Here is a 22,672-nt window from a genome sequence, read left to right as displayed (position 1 = left end):
AAAGGTGCTTCCCATTTGGGGGAGGGAAAGGGAATGAAGCCCACACCTTAGACTTGAAACCCAGTTCCAGGCCTACCACAGCAAAGCCAGATGCTGGCAGAACCCCACAAACACTACCCCCAGGTCAAAATCCTCAAGCTGAGCCACCAGAACTGCATCAGCCAAGCAGTTGACTGCCTCTGTCACCCCTCTTCCCAACCTCGGCCAGCAGAGGGTGAAGCAAGACACCACCTTCTGGTAGGGCACTAAAGCCAGCACAAGAGCTCAGAGCTAGGCCCACCATGATGAGACCCAATACCAGGCAGAAACCAAAGACCCATAACCATGGTCAAGTTTGCAGATAGAGCCTGTAGACATGCTGTGACATCAAGTAGAGACCTATATGCCAGTGAGACAGACTCACATTTTGTCCTGCTTCATTGTCAGACTTGGAATATCCTATGGTACCCTTCACCAAGACCTCACAGAATCCTGTGCTGTGAGACTCAGGTGTGGCCCAGTTTAGCATCCACCTTGGTGGCCAGAGAACTGTTTCTCCACCCAATCTCCAACCTCAGGCAGCACAGTTGTCCCTAGGCCAGTGCTCACAGATATAGCCTCTAGATCGGCCCAAGAACTAGGCAGAGACCCATGCCCTCATGGAACTATCTCATGTTTAGGCCTCTATCACTGCCCTATTGCAGTATGGTCCTGGGTGTCTCCCTGAGGGTTTACAGGTCCTTGCAGCTGGTCATGCACCATCTAAGCATTAGCTCTGGTAGCCAAGGGCCTGCCTTCACACACACTATCCCAATCTTGGGCAAAGTGGAGAACAAGACTCCATATGCTAAAGGGTAGGACAAAATAGCCACGCTGGAACTTTGCCTTGGAAAGTGTCAGGCTGATGAAACCTAACAATGGGCAGATATTAACAGCTTCCATTCCCGTGCCAATGATGGAAGCAAGAGCCTCTGGAATAGCACTGGTACTGACAGAGACAGACAGCCCCCATCCCTCAGGCTTCTGTTAGGGTCAGCATCACCCACAGGTATGGCATAGAAGCCTGGGGCTGGTCCCTCCCAACCACAGGCCAGAGACTGTGGATAAGTCATCCAGTCCTATGCCAACACAGGGAAAGGCTTGGGGGAATGGGCTACCCTCTTTATATAGTCCCCTGGTTTATGCTAAACAATACATCAACTGCAGATTTGGAACAAACCTGGACCTGGTTCTCCCTCTAGTGTTGAAACAATGACAATACACCGATAGCATACGTGAAAAGATCCTGGACTTAGGGTGCCATCTACTGCTGAAATAACAGATGAGACTACAGGCTCAGGAAAAATAACTAGCCTGCTTAGAATTTCTAGAAAGACAAAAACAATGCCAGATTACAAAGACTGGAATATATACTTAATCCTCAATGCCCAGATGGCATCACACACCAAGCATTAAGAGTTTTCAAGAAGACATGACCTAACATAATGGTCAAAATAAAATGCCAGAAACTAACCAGGTAGTAACCAGCGTGGGTAAACACTTAGATTCAGAATTTAAAATGGCATTTTCAAGGAACGTTAACCAGCTTTAAGAAAAGACAGAGAAATAATTCAGTACTCTAACAGATAAATGTAACAGATAGAAATGATTTAAACAAACAGGAATCTGTAAACTGAAAAATACACTAAGTGAAATTAAAAACACAGTAGTTTCACAATGGTTTCATCAATCACAGAACAAACTGAAGAAAGAATCATTGAACTCAAAGACAGTCTATTTGAAAATACATGGTTAGAAGAGAAAAAAGGACAAGAAATGAAAAATGCCTTATAGAAACTTTGAAACAACACTAAAAGAGCAAATATTTGGGATATTGGAGTTCAAGAGGAACTTGAAAATGCCAAAGGGTACAAAGGTTATTCAAAGAAGTAATAATGAAAACTTCTCAAACTTAGAAAAAGATACAAATATCCAATTAGGTTCAATTCATTCATGTCAATCCTAAAACAATATTATAATCAAACTCTCAAACATAAAAGATAAAGATTCTCAAGGCAGCAAGAGAAAAGAAATAAATAACTCTGAAGTGTGTCCCAATTCTCTTGACAGCAGACTTCTCAGCAGAAATCTTAAAAGCCAGGAGACATGGCATGAGATTTTCATAGTCCTAAAGAGGAAAACAAAAAACAAAAATAAAGAAAAATTTTCAGCCAAGAATATTTTACCCAGCAAGCTATTCTTCAGAAATAAGGAAGAGATAAAGACATTTTCAGAGGGGAGAAAAAAAAGAAGGTCATGAACAAAATTACACCAATAAATTTGATAACCTGGAAGAAGTGGATAAGTTCCTAGACACATACACCCTACCAAGATTGAAGCATGAAGAAACTGAAAACCTGAATAGACCATTAACAAGAAATGAAATTGAATCAGTAAAGTTTCTCATCCAAGAACCCAGGATCAGAGGGCTTCACTACTGAGTTCTACCAAATATTTAAAGAATGAATACCAGGGGCTGGGGAGATAACTCAGTCGGTAGAGTGCTTGCCTTATAAGTATAAAGCCCTGGGTTTGATCCCCAGCACCCAAAAAAAAAAAAAAAAGAATGAATACCAATCTCTCTTAAATTATTCCAAAAAGTCAAAGAGGAGGAAATTCTTCCAAACATATTCTATGAGGTCAGCATTATTCCAATACCAAAAATCAGACAAGAACAAAAGAAATGAAGAACACTACCAGCCAATCTCTTTGATTAACATAAATGTAAAAATACCCCAGATACTAGGAAACTGAATTCGACAATATATTAAAAAGAACATTCTTTTATACCATCAAGTGTTATCTACCCCAGGGATGCAAAGATGGTTCAATATATGCTAATTGAAAAACATGGCAATGATATCAATAGAAAGAAAGACAGAAAGTTAAGATCATCATAATACAGGCAGAAAAGAAATTTAATAAAATTCAATATCCCTTCATGCTAAAAATGCGGAACAAATTTGGTATGTATCTATCTAATCATATAGACAGTTTATAATAAACCAAGAGTTAACATTATACTGAATGAAGACAAGCTAAAAGTCTTTTTACAAAATCTTAGAAAAGGCACGGATGCCTACTTTCACTACTTTTATTAAACATAGTTCTGGGAGTCCTATTCAGAGAAATTAGGTAGGCAAATGAAAGAAGTAGAAGGCATCCAAATGGTAAAAGAGGAAACTGAACTGTCACTGTATGTAGATGACATGATATACTCCAAAGAGGCCATCAAAATTATTTGAATTAATAAACAAAGATGACAAAAGTTGTAGGATACAAAACCAACACTGATAGTGAATTATCTGAAAGAGAAATCAAGAAGGCAATAGCATTTATAATAGTTATGAAAGTAAAATGCCTAGGAATAAATTTAACCACAGAGGTGACGGATCCCTACAATGAAAACTATAAAAGAGTGATGAAAAGAATTGGAGAGAACATTTAAAAAGTGGAACTACACCCTCAGTTCATGGATTAGAGGAATCAATATTGTTAAAATGTCCATACTACTACCCAAAGCAATATACAGATGTAATGTAACTCTTAATCAAAATTACAGTGACATTTTTCACAGAACTAGGAAAAAAAATCCTAAAATTTGTATGGAACCTTTAAAAAAAAAACACAAATAGTCAAAGACATCATGAGTGAAAAGACTGAAGCAGGAAGCATTGCACTACAAGGCTCGAGAAATCGAAAGAGAATGGCATTGGCATAACACCAGACTCACAGACCAACGCAATGGACTAGAGAGCCTAGAAGTAAACCCACACATCTGTAACCAAATAACCTTGTTTAAAAAAGTGTTCTAAGAATACACATTGGAGAAAGTACAGTCCTTTCATTAAAGGGTGCTGAGAAAACTGGGAATGCACACACAGAAGAATCACACTAGACCTCCACTTCTCACCAATTTCAAAAATAAAGTAAAAATGGATTAAAGACTAAAATGTAAGACCTGGAAATAGGAAACTACTACAAATGTAAAGGAAACACTTTCAGGATGTTGAAAAGGGCAAGAATTATTATTATTATTATTATTTTTTTTTTTTTGGACAAGATCTCAAAAGCATTAAAAGAAAAATTGAAAATAGGGATTCCATTGAACTAAAAAGGTTCTGCACAGGAAAGGCAAATGAGCAGAGTGAAGAGACAGACGATAGAATGGGAAGAAATATGTGCAAAACATCCATCTGACATGAAGGTTCACATCCAGAATATATAAGGAATGAGAAAACGCAATAGAAAGAAAACAAACACCTCAATTAAAAAACAGATAATAGACCTAATTAGACATTTTTAAAAGGAAGACTAATGATCATGAAAAAATATTCAACATTATAAATTATCAGGGAAATGTAAATCAAAGCCACAATGAAATAGTATTGCACCCCAGTAAAAATGGTCATTTTTATAAAAAAAAGATAAGTGCTGGTGAGGATGTGGATAAAAGGAAACCTAGTGCACTGTTTGTGGTAAACTGGAATAGCCATTATTATGATTTAGATATGAGGTGTCCCCCAAAAGCTCATGTGTGACACAATGCAAGAACCATCAGAGGTAAAATGATCAGATTGCAAGAGTTGTAATTTAATCTGCGGATTAATCCACTAATATGATTAACTGGATGGTAACTGTAGGCAGATAGGGTGTAGAGACGATAGACTCCGGGGGCATGCCTTTGGAATTTATATTTTGTCCCCGGTGAGTGGAATGCTCCCTGACCCTCTGCTTCCTGGTGCATATCCTGAACTGCTTTCCTCCACCACACCCTTCTGCCATTATGCTCTTCCTCACCTCCTCACCTTGGGCACAGAGCAATGGAGTTGGCTGTCTGTGGTCTGAAACCTCTAAAACCATGAGCACCAAATAAACTTTTCCTCCTCTAAAATTGTTCCTGTTGGGACTTTTGGTTACAGCATCAAAATATTGACTAAAACAACCACTATGGAAAACAATATTGAAGCTCCTCAAGAAATTAAAAACTACCACAGGATTCAGCAATTCACTTGTATTTACCCAAAGGAAATGTAATCAGTATGGACCTCAGCAGGCAAATTCACTGCAGCACTGAACAACCTGAGACCCATCAACTGATGAATGGATCAAGAAAATACAGTAAATATACACCATGCAATACTCTCCAGTCATAAACAAATAATGAAATCCTGTCATTTGCAGCAATGGGGATGGAACTGGAGATTATGTTAAAGAAGCCAGGCATGGAAAGGGAGTACCACATAATCTTACTTGTGGGTGGAATCAAAACCAGTTTACCTCACAGGATCTGAGAATAGAACTGTGGTAGCAAGAGGATAAGGAAGGTAGTAAGAAGGGATGGAAAGCGATCAATGGGAATCAAGTCATAGTTAGGAGCAAGAAATTCTTGTGCTACTGCACAGCATGCGAATACAGATAACCATGATATACTGCATGTTTCAGAACCTTAGGAGAAAGAATTTTAATGTTTTTACCATAAAGAAATAACTGATTGAAGGGATACGTACATATAATCCGATTTAAATATTATACAAGGTCTACATGTATCTAGTTTTAAAAAAGAAAATAACTTAAAAATAGTAAGTGCAAATCGATGTTTGTGTTTTTAAATGAATTTAACTGTCTACGTTTTTCATTCCAGGGATATGCCGGTATCCTCACCTTAAGGGAGAGGTATAGTATATTTGATGAGTGAAGAGACTTTAGAAAGGTCAGGTAGACAACCATGAAGACAATAGCAAAGTCCTTTCTAAGCCTCAGGGCCTACAACCCCCAGGAGAGACACATTCATCTTATGGGCTTGGGAGGACCAGAAAGGAAGAAAGAAAACAGTCACATGGAAAACAAGAACAAGGAGAGAACTGGATTCTCTTTCAAGGACCTACCGTTCCGTCCCCACCACAGGCCAGAATTCGCAGATTAGGTACCTTCCTGTACAGCTCAAGCCTGCAGAGGAAACAGAAAGGAAAGTGAACAAAAGAACACAGTGCGGCAGGTAGCCAAAAGAAAGCAGAGGACAGGACCAGGGAGGTGGCATCCTGGGGGGGAAATGTGAAACCCCTAGGAAGACAACCCCTCAAAACCAGTCCAGGTAACCACTGGGGCCTCGTCCAGCCACTGGAGCAGAGGCAGAAGCAAACAGGATGTTAAATGGCCAATACTGAATGGGACTTGGGGGTGTCCTTATTTCTCATGCTTCCCATTATTGTGCCAACTCATATTGATTTTTTTCTTTAGTTCTTGACTTTCTCTGTTTCTCTTTTCTCATGGTTCTCTTCTTTCTTAAAGAAAATCATCATTAATTTGGAAATGATAGCCCTTATATGTCTCCTTTTAAAGTTTTATTACATTACCCTTTCCTGAAATTACTTATTTTTAAACCCATATTCCCACTCTTAATTCTAGAAAGTTTTTTTTTTTTTTTTTTTTAAGAAAACTGTAGATAATTTCTCCACTGTCATTGTGAACATACCTACAAGCCTATCACTCAACTAAGTCACTCACAGCCCTCCTTACACTACATTCCCAGCCCAAGTGGGAAGATTTGTTGATTGTCCTGTCCTGTGAATTTGCCTGCTGAGGTCAGATCATGTTCTCTTACCAGCTGCCTCTCAAGAAGATTCAGTGATCCTGCCGCTGCTGATCATTTTGCTAATTAAGTGAAGTATTACTGACTCTGCTCTCGAAAACATTACCTGTTAAGTAAAACGATGATTTCTTTTTCTGAACATATTTCCTGTCCTTTCATACTTTCCATGGTGACCTATAAAGCATCTACCTAAGGTCCAACTAAAGTGATAAAAATCTTAAGAAAAGTAAACAGATAAAAGGACAGAAGCCAGGGTAGTAGATTTGTCTTAGCATAATCAAATACAAAAAAAAAAAAAAAGATACAGAAGTCTTAGAGCAAACTCTAGTGGCAAAGAAATGCATAGATTTGAGGAACCACAAATTTAAGCTTCATAGTTCATGTTCTCTTGCATGTTTAAAATATATAATCTATCCATTCATGCAGGAATACCATTTCTTTAGAAATCATCTGAGTTGACATCTCATTGCTTCTGATATTGCTACTTATTTAAGAAACTGGTATCCTTTCTTTTGTACTATTTAATCAGATCACATCAGAACTATCTTAGTAGATGAATTTAAAATAGGCAGTAAGAAAAGGCAAAAGTGTCCCTGCTCTTTGCCACCGTGGACAATTACCTTCATCTAGTCTTAATTTTTAGCATTCTAACAAAAACAGAGAATGAGATTTCTGAGAAACTCAGAAAATGGATTGAACAGGAATTTAAACATTTCTCCTGTGCTGGGGTAGAGGCCACAGGTATAAGCATCAGTTTCTCAAACACACACACACACAGGCAAACACACCAGCCCTCTAAATCAAATGTTCACAAATAAACAGGGTTGTTCTCACCAGAGATCAATCCACATTGCCACTATGTGCACCTCCAAAGTTGTACATGTGAAAACAGAAACAATGGGTCCTTTCTGAGTTCACAACTTGCTGTGAATAATCTACAGTTGGACACACACAAGCAGCAAACACACTAGAAGTGTTCAGTGAGTTAATAATTGAGAAGTATGTTTTAAAAGAAACTAACCCAAGGATGAGTAAGAGGGCCCATCACATACCATTTTAAAGGTAGGAAAGTACAGGTGAGAGAGTAGAGGAGAGATGGTCAGAAAATGTTTCACAAGGTGGTCAGGTAATGGAGCTTGACCCCGAAATCAGAAAGTTCTCCCTTGCCTAAAATACATACGAATATGGACCCTGGAGGATATTCCAGACTTACGCATCTTTTGGCCCTTCCTGAGAAAGATCAAAGACTTGCCGTGGATTCAGATACCACATGAACATCTGCAGGACTTTGGTTCCCTGGAGAGAGAGAGAGGGAGAGAGAGAGAGAGAGAGAGAACTGAAAATAACAGAAATTCCCCCATATTAAAAAACAAATATTTAAAAATAATATTTACTTATAAACAATGTAAAAAGTAGTTAAAATCATGAGCTTTGGGCAGAGATAAACATAGGTGGAACAGTGAAGTGAGGTCCTAGTCTAATGTGCAATTCTGGGCAAGTTTCTTAATTTCATTAACCTTAGTCTCCCTTCTCTTTATTAATATAGAGATGAGAGGCCTCTTTCACCAACTGGCTGCCAGGGTCAAATGAAATGGTCCAAGAGCACATCATAGTGTCTGGTATGTGATAGGCACTTAGTGAATGGTAGTTAAAACTCTATCAGCATTGCCTAGTATGTGAAAACACATACTGGAAAGTTAACAATCAGCATCTGCAAGGCAACATTAATTTTTACATTTTTGCACAGATTATTATTGTCTCTGCATAATATGAAACATGGGTAGCATTAGCTAAGCATGGTTTCATTTTTTTCTAACAGTAACTGGGAGTATATTTATTTATATATACAAGTCATGTATATATATATATATGTCTTATATAAAACTAAACCTAGTTAGTAAGATTCTAGTTTACTCTGACACTTTTTCAATCTCCATGCCAGTTTAAACCCTTCTCTGTCACATGAAAGTTTTTGGAGTGTTTTAAATAACTGTGACATACACAGAGATGGTCATGAAGAAAGACAAAAGGCAGTTCTGTAAATTATCCCTTTTAGGGAACCGTGCAAAAAGAAATGAATGATCTTTTCGTTACTCAGTACCAAAAGAGCTTTAAAATTAAGTGGGATGCCTCACTTTATCAACCACAGAGCAAATAATATTTGATCAGTTAAGCAGAGTTTGTCACTTAGGATTCTGTTCCTTTAGTGAATATCATCATTGCTCTTTCCTAAAGTATTCCTAAGTTTGTCTCGAATCTGCTGTATTTAAAAGTCATCCTAGTGTGGTAGAAAAAGCATGACATTTGAGGCAGAAAGAACTTGGGTGTTCTAATAGGGTAATCGTGAGCACTTATAATCTTACAGCCTATAAACCAGAAGGGACCTTCCAGGGTGATTATGTGAATTAAATGTTTCGGGAGTAGTTATGTATCTAGCACGGTATGTGACATAAAATAGACCTTGGTAAATGTGAGTCCCTTTCTTTTTTGTGCTTTCTTAATCTATTCATTAAATTACACTTGATGGTGTGAGGGCTAAAGTGTAGTTTGTAATTATCACATTGTTATGCCAGTTGCCACAGAGGCCAATGCAGGTCCTTTGTTCCACGTATCATCCAAACCTGCAATTTAAAAGTTCTGCTTTATCATGTGCTTGCTATAATTTTAGGAATAACATTCTATTCATTATTATTACCAGCAGTCCTTCAGTTTCACCACAGGACATAGTTTGCTCCCTGTCAAACACAAACAGATTTAGAGACATAATACTAACAAAATTGGATCATTTTCTTTCTTCCCATGCTGCGCCTTTCTCCCAAGTGTGTTTGGGATTATTTCAATAATCTTTTATGTTTAATAAGTAACATAAGAGTCATTTTAATGACCAACCAATTTATAGAACATTTCCAACCAACTTGCTAGAAAATTAATTTTTCAGTTTTAGATTCCCAGAGCAGTGTGAATTGTTGATGTTAATTACTCCTTTCTACCTTTGCTGTGCTAGAGTGCACATCTCAATTTCAGCTACTCCTACTATGCATATGATACGAGGTAATTAACACCTTTCAGAAATGTAAAAATAAAAAGCGTTGAGAGGTTATTTTTTTAACCTAAAATTTCTCTAAAAGATGTGAACGGCAGCACTGTTTTGGTTTTGCTCATTTTCAATTTGTGTTAATTGGAACACCTAATTATCTCAGTTTATCCTTTCCAGGGAAGGGTATTAATGAAGGCTGGCGAGTTGCTCACTGCTACCCTGGGGAGGTGCCATTTGCAATGTGGTCTCTTGGGATAATGCTGCTTCCTCTGTCTTGGGCAGCTATGACCTGCATAGCCATGCATGGCTACCCTATCAGAGCTGACATTCAGCATGATGCAATTACTTTTTTTAAGAATAGAAGTTCAGTGGATTAGACAAGGGAATGAAAGGAAAGGAGGGGGGATAGAAAAAGGAAAGACAGTAGAATGAATCTGACATAGCTTTCCTGTGTACATATGTGAATACACCACAGTGAATCTCACCGTCACATACATCCACAAGACTGGGATCCTAATTAGAATAAGATATACTCCATGCTTGTATAAATATATCAAAATAGATTCTACTGGCATGTATAACTAAAAAGAACACTTAGATTTTTTATAAAGTTATCTTCTTTCCAGACATAATATTCATTAGGAAAAAAATAAATGTTTGAATAACAGCATTTGGGAAAAAAAAAAAAATCAATCCTAGCAGGTGGGGAAAAAAAAGGTCTAACTCACACATTTAAGTGCGTTCTATTAACTCTGCTGCCACCTCTAGGATAAGCTACTTTAGGGCTTTAATAGAGGTAATTTATTAAATAGAACTGAATGGCCTGACAAATACTAATTCACTGGGAAAAGAGTAATTTGTTTCTTTCTCAATGCAGGATTAAATCTACCCAGTCATTTATACAACTGTCACTCACTAGCAAGTCCCAAGCACTTGCATAGTTACCACATGCTATGTGACAAACAAAAGAGTTGCAACTTTTATGCAAGAGTTTGGTGTTCTCTAAATGAAAAAATAACTTGCACATGAATTTCAATACACGTCATAAATACAACACCTCACTGACCACAGGACTTTCTGGGATATTATGTGACTGGATATTCCTGAGGGGTGGAAAAAACATTACCCTTTCCAGCTCCTCAGGAAAATGTAAAGTCCCCCAAAACAAGTGGATTGATATAGGAGGAAACAGACAAGGTTCACTCATTCCCTGCTATATGCCAGTTTTAGGTGGGCAAATGAACCAGAGATCATCTTGGCCTCAGAAGGAAGTTCTGTCCATGTTCATAGAGGACAATGTGGCGACAATGACTTGGGGCTGTGGAGAAGCCATTAAGTACAGGTCAGCTCAAAGAGCACGCAGATTCGTCAAAGCACTGCCAAACTGTTCTGCCATATGACTAAGTCTTGGTTCATATCATTATCTTGATCATACAAAAGACAACTGTCCAGACAGTAAGAAGCCTGAAGAATGTAAAAGTTGGTGAGAGGAAGAGCTTAAGAAATGATTATTTCAAACTAGCTCCGCAGAATCCCAAAGGAACCATATGTATTCAATAAATATGTATTAGGCTCCCACTTGGTGTCCATGCCTACACTCAGGAGCGCAGAATCTACTGGAAGGAGACCAGTACAAAATTATATTGGTTCACTGAAGACTCTGTAATGGAGACACCCAGTGAGAAGCATGAGCACTGCATTATCTAAGCACAAGTTTGGAGATTAGATGAAGGTGTCCTAGGTTTGATACCTGAATTGTGTCTGGGAAGATAAGTAGAGTTTGCCATCTCTTCCCCCATGGAGTGCAGGAAGACATGCCAGGGCAAAGGCAGAAGAGGCGGGGAAGAGCAAGGCAACGCGTGGAAAACTATATTCTGTCAAGTTTTGGAACCACGAGGCGGGCAGTGGTGGAAGACAGAAGACAGCTGTCGGCTAAATCGTGTCGGCTAAAAAGCGTGAGCTTCAGCTTGTGGGAAACGAAGTCACGGGAACGCTTTAATCAGGAGAATTAGATGGATATCTTGATGCAGCACCAGTCCAGCTAAGACACGCAGGTTCTAGGCCTAGCAAAGGAGCCCGCCCCATGAGCTGGTTGGTGTCCTACTGTCCCCAGGTTCCAACCAATATTACAATTTAGAAGAGGGTCTTTACACAGATTCTTGTGTTGGTGGTTTTGATGCCATCTGTGGATGTGGTTTATCAAGAAGATCTTGAGGCTGGGTTTTGAATGTGTGCTCACCTATTCCCTGCACCTCTCTCTCCAGTTCCCAGGCAATGCTGTCCCTTAGGAGCCTGAATTTTTATTTATCTCCAGGTTGAAATGTCTCCAGCACTGCAAGAAATAACTTCCTCACTGAGATTCTTTGTCCAACTATTTAGAAACAGATTGAGGACTGAAATTTCTCTGCTGAAGTATTTCCTCTTCATCTGCCTCTTCTCCCACCTAGCTATGACTGGCTCCTGACTTGGGAGCTCCCTCCCAATCTGAGGAGGCCTGTTGGAAGATGTAGTGTGGGCTCAGCAGCGGGAGCCTGTCCACTGGCTGAACACTCCTTCCTCACATCCTCCCACCCATCAGGACCTAGAGCCCTGACCCAAGGATGGGGTCCGCCACCCCTCTGCCCTGGAACTGAACACTGGACAGGGTGAGGAGACAGAGTCTCAGACCCTTGACTCTCAGAATTGGCTAGCAGAAATCATTCTAGTGTCAGAACATCTGCTTTACCCTGAATTTATAATGTAAGTCATCTGGAATAAAGTCAAAAGCACATGGGGCGGGGGTTGGGAGAAAGAGAGAGAGGGAGGGGAAGAGAGAGAGCGCACCAATACAGGGGACATTGAGAGGGACCAGAAAAGTCTTCAAGATTCACATTAGAAAGATACTAGTGACTGTGGTCCATCAAAGATGAATCATAGTTTTTGCAATTAGACCAAAGTAGGTAGGTACTTCTCTAGTCCAAAATTCCCATGCAGAGGAGGGGGCCACGTTGGGATAAGCTCTGTCTTCCATCTACTACCTCTTTCCTGCAGGGGGAGTTGTTAAAAAAAAATTCAGCCTCTGGTCTAAGTCCCTGTTTCCTCAAATAATTCAGATCTCAACAGTAATAACCGCACTACCAATGTCCAAACCTTGGCAAAACACCAATATGGTCTCTGCCTTGGAAGTGGTGAAAAAACAGAGACAATTATTGTGAAGTTTAAAAGAAAAGTTATAAAATAATGCATTGTTTCAAAGAAGGACATAGAAGCAGTTCCTGTATTTGTTTATACCACGTTGAAAATTTTCCTCATGTATGTGTAGTAATGTACTAAGAAAAAAAGCTATAGGTCTTTTTCTTGCCAGTAGATGGCGATGTCACCTAGTAGTTACATAAAGGTTCATGTAAGTTTTTTAAAAACTTTTCATTCAGAGAGGGAATGAAATCTAAATCTTTTATATCTAAAACCAGATAATGTGAGAGGTAAATTATTAGAAGGTAAAAATCAGGATTCAACTAAATTTTTTTTCTCTATTACTGGTAACACAGTAAGCCCTTGCCAATCAGAGTGGCTTTCTGGGCAGCCAGGGGGGTTAGCAGCACCTGGCAGCTGGTTAGAAATGAGATTCTACCCAGGAGATTCAGAGCCACCCCTGACTTACTGAAGCAGCATCTGTAACTGTAGCAGAATCTCCAAGCAAACTGCATATTAAATGTAATCATGTGGCTCTGCTCAAAAGCCAAAAGATTTCACAAACCTAAAATGTTTTAAAAACAGCAAAAAACTAGTTGCCATTGCACAAATCCAAACTCCTCATCCAAGTCTTCCATAGGTTCATTCTAATCTTTATCTAATCACATTTCCAATAACTTAATATGTAACGTTCCACTCACCACATTGTCCTCGAAGTAAATAATTTCCATCAGGACATCTATTCTTCTATTCATAGTTTATCATGCAATTATTTGTCTGCCAAAGATGTCCTATCACTCTGAGGTCACATCAGCAATCTCAGTGTGAGCCATTCAACTCAGAACTCACATGGAATGAAAGTCATTTGAATTTTTTGTTATTCTCTTTTGTGTCATTAACAAACCATGATGTCCTTAAAAAATTCACTTACGCCAGTTTCCCTATTTAATGAAAAAGGGAGCAACATGAGTCTCTGAAGACCCAGGCATCAACAGTTTACAGAGACGAGAACAGGAACGGGCTCTATCTTGACTGGATGGTCTGCTGTGTTACATGGTTCCCAACCATATCCCAACCCTTGGTGGGCTCCAGGGAGACCAGCCCAAGAGTGCACATGGTTCAGGGAAACTGAACCTCACCGGTAAGAACCCATTCTTAGCACCTCCTCTACAGCCAGTCAGAATCACCACCATTTTAATATTAAGATCATCACTCAGTGATGAAGGATGTTGAAAATAAATGATTTCTTTGTTCATATTACATTTCTTGTCCCTGGCCTCTATAATGCCATTGCATATTCTTAGCTTAGCAAGTTTTCAGGAATGTTGAAGAAAGAGCAGAGGGAGAGGGATATTGCCCTTAAATCAAAAGCTCTCCTAAGAGGCCCGCATCACAGCTACCGTGTCTTTATAACAAGAACGTCTTTTGGACTACTGGGTCAGTCCTAACTGCCGGACTCCCTTCCTTACGTGGACAGGCAAAAGAGCTTCCAACCTCCAGGTGTTGGCTGTGAAACCTCACAGAATCTTTTCTCAAAATATAAGTGTTCACATGAAAACACAGGAAACCAAAGTCTACAGAGGAGTATTGATAAGAAGCCTCAGAGAGTGCGGAGAGAATAGGATGAACAAAGACCCAGATTTTAGAACAAATTCTGTCCTTTAAAGAGCACTGTCACTTTAGTTAATTTTTGTAAGGCTGTTTCTTTACTTTCAAGGTAAATATTACCTACAAAAGGGTTTGGGCGAGACAGGATGAAATCCTTGGAAGCTGACATTTTTCTGCAGCTTTGGGGGTGTCTGTTAACGACTGCTCTGACCCATGAGTCATCCTCTCCCTTTTCTCTGAGGACAGGGGCAAAAGCATTGGGGTCTAAATGACAATGGGAAGAAATAAGGATGGCTTGGTAGAGGGTTTCCCAACTGTAAGAACTGAGAATCCCTGAAACATTAAACAAGAGAAATTCTGGAATGATCTTTCTTGAAAAGATATAAAGAAAATGTCACCATTTTCAGTGTAATTGAAAACAGGAATAAATCACAGAACCTCCGTGTTTTGTCCAGCCCAATGAAGCCAACCTTGTCTTGAGAAACTAGTTGTCTGCCAATGTTTGGGGTCCTGGTGGTGCTATTTTAATTGATACTGGGAATTATGTTTTCAAGAAATCCTTAAAAGTTCTAAGTTAGACTCATGAAAAATGACTCACCTGGTTGCCTCCACTCTTGGGGTTCACAAATACAAGCAAGGGTTTCATGAGAGGAGAAGAGATAGGTTTTATGACAAAAGGACGACCTTTATTTTCCTGCTGAAAGAAGCAAGCGTCACAGTTAGTACAGACATCCGTGGCTCAACAGCAACCCCAAAGCAAAGAAAGTGGGAGCCCAACATTGGCATCACCACCTACCCTTCTACCCCTCAAAAAACCCTGTATTTTGTTTTACAAGTCTGACTCTTCATAGGACCCTCTACACATAACTTGGACTTAAGTATCTTAAACTATAACTCGCCTCAGATAATTAAGCCTTGCCTTTGAGTTTACTCTGTATGTGCTAGGACTTCTGGAAATGTCAGCTCTTACCTTCATCGTCATCATCATCATCATCATCATCTTTGGGAAGAGATTTTCAGGCAGATGCTTTGATTCTGAAGTGACAGTTTAGATCTGTGTGAGTGTGTGTGCGTATGTGTGTGTGTGTAGGGGTGTCTACCTCACTGTCTGCCTGTTTATTTATTTGGAACAGAAACAGCTTGGGCCAGACCGTCAGGACAGAGCAGGATATAGAAAGGTAGCTGTGTTTCCTTGGAACCTAACTCTCCAACACTTACTTCGGTTCCTCTTTTACTGGCTTTTCTTTTAAAGCTTGTTCTCTTCTTCTTCCGATTTGAAGCCTTCAGGGAGTTCTGTAGGGAAAGAAGGAGATGCCTGAGCGCAGAGGCAGGCGGCCCCGGGGCGTCCATGCAGAACCATGTAGAAGGTGATGGCAGCACATGCTGTTGACTGCATGCTTCTCATGCTTTGACACTTCCAAGCCACTGCTCATGGGTAAGCCACAGACAGAAACCAGTCGAGTGCTTCAGAGTGAGCAACTGACTCCCCAGCACACGGGGGGCAGGAGGGAGAGCCCCGGGGCTCTCGTGGACTCACATAACAACACATGGTATACCTGCCAACCCTCCCAGTAAAAATGGAAGAATCCCAAATTCTCTGAGGGGCTCCAGTCTCCCGCCCAACCAGGTCCGTCTCCCGCCCAACCAAGTTCAAGTTCATCTCCTGGTATGGAGATCACCTATGTGGAAATGTAAAAAAGGAGGCCATTTTTCATGTTTTTCTTGTTTCTTTTTCTTTCCTGTTAACTTTTTTAATGGTCTTTTTTATAATAATAGTCATAAAATGACTCTTGACCCCAGCGGAACTTCATGATCCAACTACTATATTAGCACTAATGTCTAATATTTTAAATGCTGAGGTAAGAGTCACCTTAAGTTACTTAAAACAGAGGGCGAGCAGTAATTGCTTTCTTTCTTTCTCTGTCTAAAGGCCATTGGTTTAGAAGGTCTTCCTGCTTCTATAGTAGCCTTTATTTTATCCTCTCAAAGAAGTGCCTCAGACTCATTGAAATACAGTGACCCTCGAATTTGCTTTTCCTTGCTAGGGATTTTATAGACCACAACTTTGTGATTATTTCAACTAACCATTTACTCTTAATATTTAATATAGATGCTTAGAGAAGAACCTGTTAGAGAACAGACAAAACTTACTGGTTGGAGACAAGGCAAAATCAGATTTAATGAGCAGAGTCAATAATTAATTAGACTGCATCTTCACAAGGATAAGATATTACTGACCATATAATAGATGTCTGACCAAGTGTTGAAGGCCTGAAATGCAGAATTCTTAACTTAGAAGTTCATATAAGTATACACACTTGCATTGTTTGAGCAGTTAAAAGTTTTTAAAACAGCTTGAAGAAATGTCACTCTCTAATCACCTAATTTTGAGAGTATTTTTCCCATAGAGTGTTCAAAGTAAACTTTAGTCTCGATTACATATATTAATGCATTAAAATTAACAAGATCCAAACTACTTTGCTTTTATTTCGCTTTGACTTGTATTTACAAAAAAATAAGCTCATCTATGGCCTGTGTCTACCAAGGATGAGAGAAACTCTCAAGAACCACCATCTGTCCCAAGGTTCTCTTTTCCCATCAGTTTCGAAGGAAATGAAAAAGACCCTGGAGCTCAAGGGTGCTCTAGACCCCAGGTGATTCCTCATATTCACTGTTGACTACACCTCCCTGAAAAATAGATCTCCAGGTTTCTAAACCCTGGTTCAATGGGCCTTTTATCAGGTCCTTGTCTCTTTTGCAGTATGAAAGCATGTGTTATATTTTGATAAATTTCGGTTTGTATAAAAGGGAAGAAAAAGGATCTGGAGTCTTTAAAAGTTTAATCAGCCACAAGGTCTAAGAAGAATGTTGGGAACTATTAGGCCAGCAGAAGTATCTATTTGGTGTCAATTAATGATGCTTTCAGAGATTCTCAACCATCTTTACATATTAGTCTCAACCATGAGAGCTTTGGAAAAAATGTGCATACCCGGGCCACATCAAATATTCTTATTTAATTTGTTTGGGGTGAAGCCCAAGCAAGGTTATTTCTTCAAAGCTCCCTGGGCAATTCTACCATGCAGCCAGGGCTGAGAACTTCTGCTTGAAGTAGAAAAGAGGAACATTAGGCGTGTGTGGAGGGGTAGAGTCGATCAACAGGGGGAAGCTTGAGTCTGATAGACTTAGTAGGGTCCCGAATCTCCCTGTTACTACCTCTGTGACCTTGGCCGAGTCAGCCAAACTTTGGAAACATCAGCCTCTTAATTTTAAAATGAAGTGATAATACCTACCTCAAAGGACAGGTGTGAAGTTCAAATGAGTAAAGGTATGTGAAGCAGTTAGCCTAGTATGCACTGCCTCATTCACAGCTGTACAGCCCAGCACCAAGCACAAATGCTGGCAGGAGGTCTGCAGGCCATCCTTGTTGGAATGGTGTGTGCATGTTAACATAGCTCACAGCACTGACTAACCCTCTGCAGTTTGAAGGGACCCCTAGGAAGTGAATGTGTGCCTCCCAACTTAGCTCTCCTAGCTCATTCACTGTCAAGAGCAGCTGCAGGATGCCCCGTGCTTGCAAGGACAGATTGTGGACCTTGAGTTTTTGACTCTAAGAGACAGGTCTATCAGATCAGGGCAAGATCTTACCACAAGTTTCTTAAACTTGTCTGATCATAGAAATCACAGTATTTCAGATGATTATGAGGATCAAGCACACAAGGGGAACACAGAATTGGAAAAAAACACATCGAAGTAAGGGTTGATATCTGAGAATAGTGCAGGTGAGGAACTCCACTCCCAGAGGGAACAGACACACAAAACAGCCTTGGTAACACAGATGGAGCAAATGCAAGTGCTTCTTAGCCTCACCAGGACGAAGGCATCTGAGGCCTTCCTCACTTCACAGACCAAGAAGAGGGCGAAGCCCAAGCACGGTGGTGTACAGTACCTGAGCGCGTCTGCGTGAGCTCTGAGAGACCTTACAGCCCTACGATGGGCAGACAGCAACAGTGAGAGTGTGCAGTTCCCCAGCATGCCTCAACGTTCCCGAAGGCTCCCTTCTGTGCACACAGAAACACAGACTTCTGTCTGAACATACAACCTTGTTTGGAAGGCAGCAAATTCAGTGAGGAACAGATGAATGTGAAGCAGATTGGGGATGTGTTTTAGTCACAAGAAGACAAGTCACCTACCCTTGTAGATCTGCAATATGGCCTACCCTGCCTGGGTCAGAATGGTTGGAGAATGCAATGCAACAGTGTGCTTTGCAAGAAGGCAAAAAGGATACCAAGAAGGTATTGTGGGGACTCATTGAAGACAGAGTCAAGAATCCTTTAATTCTTGTTCTGACATCCAAAACATCAAGGGCAGCTAACTTAGTGACACAAAGAGTTCCCTTTGCAAGATCAACACTACCCAAACAGGGGTTTTATTTGTGTGTGTGGTTTATTTTATTATTATTATTATTATTATTATTATTATTATTATTATTATTATCATCATCATCATCACATTCTTCTGATTCTAACAGTAGTTGCCCCTGTACAATCTGTGCCTGGCTCTTTTGTGAAAGACCTAAGGAAAGAAAAAGGCTTTTTGTTTTCTTGGACCAGATATCAGGACAATCTTACCTTGCCTCAGAAGTAATCCTATCAACAAAACCCTTAACAAAGTTATGACTCCTTCCTGGGCTGTTAAGAAATACTTTTGGATCAATCACTCAACTGAGAAGGAAACTTTAGGTCTTATTACACTTAAGGGATTTTCCCAGGTTATGGGATCACATATGACTGGTTATAATAACAGATCTTTAAAAAAAAAAAAAAATATATATATATGTATATATACATACACACACACACACACACACACACACACACCAATTCATTATCCCAAAGGAAGTCATCCCCCCATATACTGAACCAAACTCTGAAAGGCAACAGGAGTGGCTGTCAGGTTCTCCATTTAAGAGCTTTCTCATTGCCTACTCCAGCTGTGTTACTGGTGGTTCTGAGGATGGGCAAGCAGAAGAATAAAGAAAGCTCACAGCAAAAGTTAAAGTCATGGGAGAGGGAAAGGAGAGGGAATGTGGAAGTGCTGAGACTGAAATGGGGCAAATTATATTCTATGCATGTGTGAATATCCAAATGAAGTCCACTACTATGTGTCACTATGATGCCCTAATGAAAATAATTTTTAAAAGTTAAGGACATGAGGGCTGGGGAGATGACTCAGTTGGTACAGTGCTTGCCTTGCAAGCACAAGGCCCTGAGGTTGATCCCCAGCACCCAAAATATAAAGATTAAAAAAAAAAAAAAAGTTAAGGACATGAAAAAAAAAAGTTAAGGACAAGATCTCAAAAGCTACAAATAGTCATAGATCTGGGTAAATCACAAGTTCTAGTTTACCTTTAGAATTCACCAAAGGAAATGACTTGGGCAATTTTGAGAGATACTGTTGGTCATTGCATAACATTAGTTACTACATTTCACAGGTCGTCAGCATTTAAAGAAGATTTTCCACTCATAAGGGATTAAAAAAAAAATTTTAAAAAGGACTAATATGAAAAAAGCACATTTGGGGCCAGGAAGAAATGAACACAGCACTGTTAACACGTGGAACATTAGAAACAATGTAACTATCCATTGACAGGGAGATGAATAAATAAACCAGGACAACCATTGTATGGGATGTGGACAGCAGTTTAAAATATGTCCCTAGGTTCATGTTTTTAGCAGGCGCGGCGAGTTCTAAAGCATTATGAGTAGAATAAGGTCTCCTTTTGAAAACACACACCGCAATGCTCACAATGGCTCTATATCTTTTCCGCAGGTGTGCTTCTATGCATGTAAATCAGCAGTAAAAATTCCATATGGATTTTTAATGGAGGAGATGGGGGAGAACCTATAATTTAAAATGTTGGTGAAAGGGGAACTTTTTCTTTTATCTAAAAAGTTTATTTTTTTATTTTTTACAGGAAAAACACTTATGTATTACTAATAACTAAACAATATACCAAAAATCAGAGTATTATTGTTCTTCAAAGCAACCACAGTGCTCCTATTTAGGCCTATATAGTCCCAATGGACTCTATTCGGGAAAAAGGATGGAGCATCATTTTATATTCTTTCTACGAGACTGTAGAAACCCTTTGATATTACTGAAAGGGTTACAAAACAGTTTTGGAAAAGGAAAACATTTTCTCAAAAGGTGTCTTGTCTCATGATGCAAAACTTCTGCAAAAGCTATTCCACCCTCATATTCTATGGCTGGACTCTGTAAGACATTCACGTGATACATGTCTTGCTCCATTTGCTACCAGTACTTACACTGGTGCTTGAACAGAATCAGAATTGTTTATCTGATCAAAATATTGTTCTCTAAGATTTTCAATCCAGAAGAGAGACACTGACATCTGTAACTTTAGATACAACTTGGAATGCAAACACAATAACAGATTCAGCCTCCATTCTTAAAAAAAAATTTTTTTTCAATTTGGATTCTTTAAAATCATCTACCTTTCACCTTCTTTTCACTTCTAGTAAATAACTTCTTCCTCTCTCTATGTGATTTGGTGATGAAGCCCAGCAAATCATGCAGGCAGCCCACATTCCCCTAGCCACCAAGATGTCTCAGGATTCCCGACTCCACAGCTGCTCAGGGAGCCATTATCCTCTCAGCCAGCCATCTCTTAACAGAGAAGGAAAATATGTAGTCCAATTCCATCTCTTTATGAACCACTTTTCCTGACCATAATACAGTTTTGCTTCCTGCAGTTTCAGTTATTTACAGTCAACTATGGTCTGAAAATATTAAATGGAAAATTCCAGAAAAAAAAATCATCAATTTTAAATAACTTTTATTATAGTATATTGATACTGTTGTTCTATTTTGTTATTAGTTATTATTATCCATCTCTAACTGTACCTAATTTATCAATTAAATTTTATCATAGGAATATATGCATAAGAAGAAACATTGTATATATATAAAATATGGTGTGATACTATCCATGGCATCTGTGGAACTGTTTGAACTGCATCTCTGGGGATAAGGGGAGACTCCTGTACAATTAGTCATTGCTCCTCTCTGCAGTCATTTGTTTAAACACAAACATCCAAATAAAGCCAACTTTATTTGATGATCCATCTTAATGATTCTCAGTATGTTCTATCAACTTGAGTTGACCTTCTTCGTCTCTCTTCCCAATGACACCACCCACATCCTTCAAAACCAAGCACTGGAGTGTGATTTCCACTTAGCTTACCTTGATCTCAACAACTGCAAGTGCTCACTCCTGCTTCATGGTTCTACTGTGTTTTCACATCTGGGGCACCTTAGCACTCTCGACCTTGGACGCAGGACTCCTTCCTGACCACGGTTAAGCCACCCAGTCTAGCCTGCTGGGCTCCCCACTCTGTGTGTATCTTTCCCCAAAGTATACATTAACCAAAAAGGTCACACTTCTAAAAATATCAGGAGGATACTCTTTCCTTAAGGATACACATATTGTTGAATGCCTCTTCCAGAATTCACAAATACTCTGATCAATGACTTAAATGGGTATATCGATGTTACCTCTAGGGAGGGAGCATATTTTTTGTGGAAATCAATCCCATCTGATTCATCTTTAGACCTCATACTGCACACGATGGCATCTTTGAATATGACCACTTAAATAAATGTTTACTTACTCCAATTAAGAACACCTACTTTATAATTTGTTTTTTGAAGGAATATGATAAAAGAATGAAAAATACAGTAATGTTGATGTGTATAAAAATGTACATAGGACCTTAAAGTTGGAAAAAGATTTTACTCTGCTATTCTCCATCTACCTTCCAAATTCTCCTTTTTAATACACATCCCAATGTCTCAAATGAATTGTCTGATATCACTGCCTCCAAGTCATCAGGAACAACTTGGCACCCGTGTTACACACCTTACAAACTATAGTTTTGATTGTTACCCATGATCTGACCACCAACCCGATGACTTTTCTCAATTTCTGTTATTACTTTCAGTATCTGTAGAATTCAACATTGATGGCCACCCTGTTTCCTTTCCATTTTAAATAATGAAACCATGTTTTCACAGCTCTCTTCCTGTTTGCAGATTCTCTTCTTCTACTTCCTGCAGGTGGACAATTCCCTAGTCTTCGTCCATTCTTTTATTCAATGTATAAATGGCCCTGACTCTCTTCCACAGTAGAGGCAACACACCAGAATAAACAATCCCACCACAGGGTA

The 22,672-nt window shown here is 39.4% G+C and overlaps 1 protein-coding gene across 3 annotated transcripts in view; it reads right to left on the bottom strand.

Annotated features, from left to right (window-relative positions):
* DGKI (diacylglycerol kinase iota) overlaps nucleotides 1-22,672 on the bottom strand; it is a 432,523-nt gene that overhangs the window by 197,304 nt on the left and 212,547 nt on the right. For all 3 annotated transcript variants that reach the window (XM_079150095.1, XM_079150096.1, XM_079150097.1), the window contains 4 exons: nucleotides 15,645-15,719; nucleotides 15,025-15,123; nucleotides 7,824-7,906; nucleotides 5,907-5,967 (listed from right to left, as the gene is read on the bottom strand). In XM_079150095.1, the coding sequence (XP_079006221.1) occupies nucleotides 5,907-5,967; nucleotides 7,824-7,906; nucleotides 15,025-15,123; nucleotides 15,645-15,719 (318 nt within the window). The remainder of the gene's footprint in view (nucleotides 1-5,906; nucleotides 5,968-7,823; nucleotides 7,907-15,024; nucleotides 15,124-15,644; nucleotides 15,720-22,672) is intronic.

This window comes from Sciurus vulgaris (genome assembly GCF_902686455.1).
Source record: "Sciurus vulgaris genome assembly, chromosome: 8".
NCBI lineage: Eukaryota > Metazoa > Chordata > Mammalia > Rodentia > Sciuridae > Sciurus > Sciurus vulgaris.
The sequence above is the reverse complement of the archived record's forward strand: the minus strand, read 5'-3'. Positions and strand labels throughout refer to the sequence as shown.